Genomic DNA, 8,965 nt, shown 5'->3' on the forward strand with positions numbered 1-8,965 from the left:
TATTTTTATAATATGCTTTAATATTTATCAGTGCTTGAGGTTTTCTTTGTTTAGGAAAATTCTTAGGGAGTTCTGGTGGCCTAGTACTAAGAGGCTATGCTGCAATATCAAAGGTACATGGTTTGAATCCACTAGCTGCTCCACAGAGGAGGACGAGCAGTCTCCTTCTGTGTAATTTAATGCCTCTGAAACTCACTGGAGGATCAGCTATTGTTTGGTTACTAACCACAACAACAGGGGAAATAGAAATCCAGGTGTCTGTTTATAAATTTCAATGTTATTTAAATTACAGCAAAATTCTGTCATTTGAAGAAATTTTGTTAGAATATATAAAATTTTCTAGTATAATACCAAGGTTTCTGTTTTTAGGTAGTTTTATTTGCAAAATATTATTTAGTGAGTATCTACTATGTCTGAAATACACAAATATTCAAATGTATTTCTTATATTATTTATCAGTGACATACATAAAATTTTAGAAAAGATGTTTAATTTGTTATTGCTGTCGTTGAGTACTATCTAGTCAGAACTGACTCATAACTGATCTGCCAGTGGTTTTCAAAGTGAGAACTCATATTTTTTATTGAAAATATATAAGTTGTGTTATTATGTCCCAAAAATATGTATGGAAAACAAATTTATTTTCTGTCTTTTTCCCCACCTTCTTTAAACCATGCAGGTCCACAAGGTCCTAAAGGTGATCATGGGCCAGTTGGCTTTCCTGGAAGTCGAGGATTATCAGGCCCACCTGGCAGAACTGGAAGACCAGGTATTGTGATAAAAAATATTTTCATTATAGAAAATGTAATACACACACAATATCATATATTTTTTAAGTTGTTTGACTGAAAATAAATGGTTTTTGTAGTTCAGGAAGTAATACAGAACATTTCTTTTGTGATCTGAAACACTTTGAAACTAATTTTTGACCACTTAAGGAAAGTTTCTATGACCCTTAATAGAATAAACATAAAGAGAAAGAGTTAAAAAAATTCTACAATAGCAAATTAGTAGGGTTAAAACAAAAGCAAAACAACAAAATATGCAATTCCTTAAACTAAATTCTCTAGATTTCTCAAGTTACAGTAACAAAAGGCAGAAACCTTTTAATGTTTGGCCATCAGGCCTTGTTTTAATTGTTTCTGGTAAAACATTCTTCTAAGTGGTATAGCATTGGTCTGTCCATTCACTGTACAAAGGTAACTCATGGTTGCTGTGGTGCTAAACGCTGTGACACTGATATTTCAAATGTGATAATGGTTACCCATGGTGGATAGTGTTTGGTGGAGCTCCCTGATTAAAACAAGGTTAGAAGTAGGAGTGGCATCCACTTCCGAAATAGCTTGCCTCCAGAAACTCTATGAACTTGGAGAAACGATGAAAGTTATACAAGTGTTCACGTCTTTTCATTACTAGGGTCGCTATGAGTCCTCTACGACTTGACAGCACCTAAAAACAACCACAAGCCGGTCTATGAAAATTGATAAAATCTGGCATTTATTTCAGAAAGCTTTAAGTTGTTAAATGAAGTATTACTTTATATAATTTCAAAATTCCTAGAGAAATAGAGATAAAGCCTTGTCAAACAAGCTAGATATTCCAGCGTATAAATTATATCTTTCCTCAGGATAGCCCATTCAAAGCCTGAAAAAAATTTAAGATAGAATTATAGGATTTTTGGCATAAATTATTCCTTTATTAATCCAACACACATTTATTGATCACCCCTGGGCAGATACACATGGATATTTAAATATGCAACCCTTGCATTCAAAGGAGAGATAAAGTTGTCGCTATAATCATATAAAAGGTCATAGAAACTAGTGATTTTAATAACATTTCATAGAAAGAGTATGAGAAGAAGTAAGCTGAGAAAGTCTGGGGGTGTACGTCATTTGAAGGCTAGTGGCATAGTCTGGGAGTGTGTTATGTGCTAACCAAGAATCGAAGAGTCTCTGGTGGCCAAATTCCTCCACTGGCTCTACAGTCTCCTCTCATAAACATCTTAGAAGCTTTGGAACCCTGACAGAGTGTTGCTTTATGAGTTGGAATCAATTTTGTGGCAGTGAATTTTGAGTTAAGAGTTTAAAAATCTAGACTGAGTAGGAGCAAAACAGCAGATTGGAAGGAAACTAGAAAAATGTAGGAAAGAAGCTTGAGAGAGTTTCAAAAGGTAGTCAAGTAAATGGTTTTTCTCTTCATTCATTGATATGGAACTAAAAATACATCAAGTCAGAACTGACTCACACTGACGCTTCAACAGGTTTTCCAAGGCTGCGAATTGCACAGAAGATTTCCCATTATTCCCATAGAGAACTGCTAGTGGATTTGAAATCAGCAGAGAGACTTTGAGTGAGCGCATACTAGGCCCCCAGAATTCCCCTCAGTTTAGAAGGGAAAAAAATAATAAAAGAGTTTAGTTTTTTTGTTTGTGGAGGATATTTTTTTCTTTTGATTTAGAATATTTTTATTTGAACATAAAACTTGCATATAATTTCAATAATTATGGAAAGATAAAAGATTAGAGATGCCAAGAAAAATAGAGGAAAAAGATAATGAGAGATTGATAAAAGGAGTCTTGGGGACACAGTAGTTATGTGCTCAGGAGAAAGATGTGGTAGTCTACTTTGGTAAAGATTTGAGGATGTCAGTTCCACTCTTTGCTGTCAGATAAGTCTAAGTCACTATGATTCAACTTGATGACAACGTGTAAGGTTAAGGAGAAGAAAAGTATTCAAAGAATATGAAGAAGCTTTAAATTTATGAAGGAGATAGTCACATTTTAAATTGATATAACTGAAAAAAGAGAAGGGCTTTAGAAAAAATGTTTAGAGGCATTAATAATGGTGTGTGGATGGATGGAGATGGCTAACTTACTATCTGTTCATACAAGGATTTTTTTTAAAACAATTGAAATATTTTATTAGTGCTATCATTGATAAATTTTTAACATATTTTCTCAGATTTAAAATTTCTGTTATCTATTTTAATTACTATTGTATGAGTAGACTTTTATAAATCTTACTGGTTTTTCATTCAATCATTCATAAATATTTTAAAATTACTTCCCAATTAAAAATATTAAGTTGTGATATCAGTTTATTGCATACTATTCACTTCTCCTTTTCCAGTAACTTCCAAAAATATTCGTTCCTCATTTTTAGGTAAAGAATGAAAAATGTGAGAGGCAATGGTTAAGTCTAGACTTTTCACTCAAGTCTTCTAAGCAAGGGCATTATTATAAAGCAGTAATACATCCCTGTTCTCTAAAAGGGACATTTTTGATGTGTTCAAGCTGAAAGAAAGAGATTTCCAGGCATCATCTTCCAAGAAGTCTCTGAATAATGCTAAAAGTTGTACATGTTTATTTTTTATACAGAGATGAAAGATTTCATTTTGCTGTCTTTAATAGGCAGAGTGGTAAAAGAGAAGCCAAAATAAGTAAATAAAACTGTAAACACTGCTAAGGGGCTCTGGTGGCCTAGTCCATCTGGAGCTGTGCTGCTACCCCAGAGCGTGAGCCTCACTGGAAGTTCAAATCCACCAGCGGCTTCATGGAGAAAAGAAGAGCAGCCTCTTTCTGTGCAATTTACAGCCTCAAACAACCTGCTGGAGAGCTATGAGTTCGTTCTGACTCGGCATGAATGAGCAAGTGAATAATGATATTTTGTGGGTTATTACTCCAGTGCAAGTGCTTGAGCAGTTCTCTTCTTAAAATATACAAGACAAATTGTGTTAAGAAAAACTTCCAAGAATAAAGCAAGATAACTTCCTTTTCTTTCCTAATTACAAATAACTATATTAAGGCTATTATTTAAAATATTTCCCTTTTAACTCCAAACTACCCCTTTAAAAAAATATTTCAACTTTCTAACACTTTTACATTTCATTTCTATACCCCCTACAAAGACATTTTGGTTTATTTTATGTTAAATAAATTTTTACTATTTTTACAGCACCTGAAATAACTCCATTTCAATTAAAATGTGAACTTAATGTAAAGTTTAATCATACACGAAAAGCAGCAGAAACATTCTCATTATAATACTGATAAAAATGTCATCTTATTAACTCTATAAAAATTTATGCTTTCTATGTGTGAAACTTAAGACTCATGCTGTTCATTACATTTTATATTTTACACATTAAATATTTTTAATTTGTCCAATTAAGAGGGGGGGAAAGGCTTATTTAAGAAGGGAAGGCACCCGTGGCATCATGCTCTGTAGGGAACTGTGCTTCTAATCCAATGATGGTACCTGTCCAGGGCTTGACTCCAGCTGATACTTCACACAAGAAGGGTGAGCACTTTACAGCCTCCAACGCCTGCTTTGAATGGTCAGCTGTGAGTCAATTCCAACTCAGTGGCAATCGCTTAGTTTCTTAGTTAAGAAATGAATAAGGACTTTAGAAAAGGGTTCTAAAATCATTCACAAACAAAAATCAAACCAATTAAACCAAAGAGACTTCAAGCTATAAATGAAAGCTTTAATAATAATAATAATAATAATAATACATTATTAAAAAGTAAACTAAAGCAAAAAATGCCTTTCTCATTCACTCAAAACAAAAGCACAAAGGGAAAATGTCACCTACATTTTGGGAAATGTAAAACAGAAGTATTGATAATGAGGTCTAACATCCCTGAAATGCATGTTATCTGAAAGGTCCTTTCTGAATATTGTTGTCATTCTTAAGACAACTTTGCAGTGGAATATTTCCTCTCACCCCTTTACTGAAAAGTAAATTTTAGTTCAGAAAGTTTTAAAGCCTTGCCTTAAACCACAAGCCAAGTAAGAGAGCAAAATAATTCAAGATAAGGACTTCAAACAATTAATTTTATTCCAAAAATCATGATTTTCAAACAATAGTGTTTGAGTGATTAAAAAGGATTCAAGTTCTTGGTTTTGTTGAGGAACGTCAAGAACATTAAAAGAGATATTTTACTTAGAAACTGACAACATTAGAATTAGTGTTATAGTTATGTAAGGAGATGGTCACTTATGCACTAGAGCTTGGAGGGCAACTGGATAAAGAATTAATAACCAATAGTTGCAGCACTCCTCTAATGTTAAATGATCACCATCAAAATATGATCTTGTAGCAAAAGACTAAATCCTAGACCCAGTGCTTTGACAACCCTCCATTGGCTTTATGAGGCAGTAAAATTTAGTGATGGAAACTTCCCTCTTCTTCCTGTAGAGCGTCTGGTGGGGTCAAACTGCCCAATCCATCAAAAATATAACTGTGGGTCACATAGTATGTCCTTAGCAAAGACCAGAAATATTTTCCTATGCTTTTGAAGACTTATTAATTGCATATTAGATCATAGTTGCCTGTATTCATATGGAAATGGATGAATGTGTCCAAAACAACTAGTGATGCTAGGGAAAAAAGCTTGGTCATGTGCCCCCTTAAGATACAGCCGAGAATACCCTGTAGAGCGGTTCTACTCAGCAACACAGCATGTACTCCATAGCATCAGACTTGCGTCTTTCGATCCAGAGACTTGCATGCTCCAAGAACTCTCCTAGGCTTCCCCAAGGGTAGAGGTAACAAGGACCTCAGCATTCTCAGAAATCCATTCAAAAAAGGAACTAAATAGATAAACTGAAACAGGAAAAAAATAATATGGTTTAGGGTTATTTGATTTGAGTTTCAAAATAGAAAATACTAAACATCCTGAGCCTAGAGAAGGAGTAGGGTGGGGATTGAAATAATCAAGGAAAGAGGAAGAAAGGGGAGTGAGTAAGCATTTAAAAAACTACTTACAATTCAATTTTGCCTGCCATAGGGAAGAGGAACCCTGTGTAAAGAAGCCCTGGTGGCACAGTGGTTAAGCACTTAACTACTAACCAAAAGGTTGATGGTTTGAACCAATGTCCCTCCTGGGCCCCTCATGAGGGAGTTCTGGTAGCCTAGTGGATAAGGAGATGCACTGCCAACTCAAAAGCAGATGGTTCAAATCCACCAGCTACTCCTTGGAGGAAAGATGGGCTATCACCTCCCATGTAATTTCTTCTCTGAAAACCCAATGTAGGGTCAGCTATGAGTCATTTCCAACTCACAGCAACAAATGAGTGACTGACCCCAAGCATGGGAGAATAATGCGGCAGTCTGCTTTTGCAAAGATTTTCAGCCTTGGAAATGCTATGGAGTTCTATTCTGTCCCACAGAATCCCTGTGACTCAGGACAGACTTGATGGCAATGGTTAATGCCTTTGGAAACAATTTGAGATAAAGTGTATCAAGAACCACCTGACACAATGCAAGGTGCACAACAGGATAGCTATTGTTAATCATAATTAGCATCAACAACATTACTATATTTTGTTTGTTGTTATTAGGTGCCATAGAATCAAGTACAACTCATAACAACCCTATGAACAACAGACCTGAACCCTGTCCTATCCATCCTCACCATTTCTGACACACTCGATCCTATTGCTACAGTCACTGTTTCAATCCATCTCATTGTGGGTCTTTCTTTTGCTGACCTTCTATGTTTCCAAGTATGATGTTCCCTTCCAAGGAATAGCTTCTCCTAGCAACTTGTCCAAAGCATGAGACCAAGTTTCATCAGGTTGTTGTAAATAAATTAGAATTTTCAATTATCTTCTGATAATCTTTCTGTCTGCATTTTATTTTCCCTAATTAAGGTTAGTCTGTAATAAACGTGTGTGCATATAATTTTTTTTCAAGGTTTACCTGGAATGAAAGGCCAGAAAGGGGAGAAAGGAAGTGCACAAAGTAAGTTCATCGTTCTTGTTTTCTACATGCATTTTTTCACTACATGTGTGACAGAAATGTTCTTAACTGTAGACAAATGATGAAAGCTTCAGCATTGCTCAGTAGAGAATCAATGAGAGCCAACCACAATTTTCACCAAGTTAAAGGATACTAATTGGAGTAAAACAAATAGATTTCACTATACAATGTACTGAATCTCATTACCCATTTGCATTTTGGTTTTGTGATAAGCAGGATTTTTTCCTAAAAATTCCACTAGAAAATTGTACAATTTCCAAACCAATTTCAATGCACTGGAGAAAAATCAAGCTTATGAATAGAAACAATTAGTGCTTCCTTACCCACTAAGTGAGCTAACTGAATCTGATACATAGGAATTTGAAGAGCCTAGACTCCCTGCTTCCAGATTCATTCTCTCATCACTTGCTTTTATTTTGATTTATGTTAATAACAACTTTAAAACTGTGATGTTTTATGTCCTAGAGTTTCAAAAGTTTGCTAATAAAGGACATTATATAGTAATATTGTGATGGGGAGAACCTGTAACTTGCCTTTTAAAGCTAAATATTAGGTGACATGCTTTCCATATATTGTGCTGTGAATTAATTGTTGTTCACTCACTCAGGTTGAATCTACAATATAAGAAATTTATTTCCTTTCTGAAATGTACCTGTTTTTAGTTTGAATCATTGCCATAAATACTGCCACAATAGCTTCACTTTAACAAAAATAATTAGCTCAACACAATATTCTGTGGCTATCACGTTTAACAACATAGGATATATAATAGTGATGCATTCTCTAAGTAAAGCATACATAAGTTTTTCCCAAAGTTAAATAACAAAATGGATTACAAAGTATGTCATTTCAAAGTGTTTGAGCATTATTCAGAGATGATAACAATAATTATTATTATCAAGGTAGTAGTTTAATTATAGCAGTGCTATATTTTTTCCTCTTTTATCCTCATTTTCCAATATTTCTTTTGTCTGCTTTAGGTTTTTACCCCATTTATTTCCCCTTTCCTTTGTCACTGCATCCTTTTCAGCTGGAGTCCTATCATTTTCTTACCATCTTTGCCTGTATTTCATTTATCTTTTCTCCTTTTAATTTTTCTTTCTTCTTTTTGGGGGCTTTTACAGGCTTCAAAACACTGACTTTGCTTATGTTTAACAAAGCAAAGTAGAGTATACTTCTTTATTTTTCTGTCTGTAAACTAAGCATTCACATTTACTAGCTTCTGTTGCCGGAGTTTAGGCAAGCTTTTGCAGTTGTATACTTTTTTTTTGAGAGAGTAGTAAGAAATATATTTCTGTATAGTCTCTATATTCTCTCTCTCTCTCTGTCTCTCTCTCTCTCTCTCTCTCTCTCTCTTACACACACACGCGCGCGCACAGAAAGAATATAAAAAAAAAATATCTGTAATGGAAAAAAAAGTCCATGTAAAAAATTATCTATACAGTATAGACATATTTTATTTTTTAAAATGCCAGCAACCTGCCCATGTTACATGCATATATAGATCAATGTTTACATATTAGTTGTTCTGCCAGCCCAAAGGTGTGCAGTTCAATTCCCCAGCTGCTCCATAGGAAAAAGAATCACATCCTCAGAAAACATGCTAGAGGGTCAGCTATAAGCTGGTCCTAACTCGATGGCAATGAAAATAGTTCTGTTAGTTTTACCATCAAAAAAACTCACTCTCATTGCTGTAGAGTGTTAATGTCAATAGAAGAGAAAGATTGAGATTTCTGGTGGCCTGCTGAGTAAGGAGTTATGCTGCCAACTCAAAAACAAGCAGTTCAAATTCACCAGCTACTTTTTAGGAGAAAAATAGTCATTCTCCTCCTGGAATTTGTCCACTGTAATATCAGCTATGAGTTGGTGGTAACTTAAGGACAATGACAAAACTGTACCGTAATTTCCAGAAAACACCTATTTGATCCTATTTTCATAAATACTTAATAAATTTTGTTTAATTTTCTTTGGCTTTAACAAACAATAGTACAACTGCTCATGTTTGATCTTCTGAGAATATTTTAGTGGAGAATTTTCTTGAAGTAAAATCAATAGCTCAAAGGGTTTGTGCATTTTTTTTAATTGGATCAGTTTTTCCAAATGACTAGCAAAAGTACTCATTTATTTCTTCAGAAAGTAGCTGATTGTCTCTACACTGTGAACTGATCCTGATGTATGGAAGTTTATCTAGAATATA

General features: G+C 34.5%; 1 protein-coding gene across 1 annotated transcript in view; it reads left to right on the forward strand.

Annotated features, from left to right (window-relative positions):
- Nucleotides 1-8,965, forward strand: part of MSR1 (macrophage scavenger receptor 1) — a 137,911-nt gene that overhangs the window by 56,459 nt on the left and 72,487 nt on the right. Inside the window, exons 6-7 of the mRNA XM_006893569.1 lie at nucleotides 680-769; nucleotides 6,703-6,750. Of these exons, the coding sequence (XP_006893631.1) occupies nucleotides 680-769; nucleotides 6,703-6,750 (138 nt within the window). The remainder of the gene's footprint in view (nucleotides 1-679; nucleotides 770-6,702; nucleotides 6,751-8,965) is intronic.

This window comes from Elephantulus edwardii, unplaced genomic scaffold (assembly GCF_000299155.1).
Source record: "Elephantulus edwardii isolate Elephantulus edwardi_28Jun2011 unplaced genomic scaffold, EleEdw1.0 scaffold00128, whole genome shotgun sequence".
NCBI lineage: Eukaryota > Metazoa > Chordata > Mammalia > Macroscelidea > Macroscelididae > Elephantulus > Elephantulus edwardii.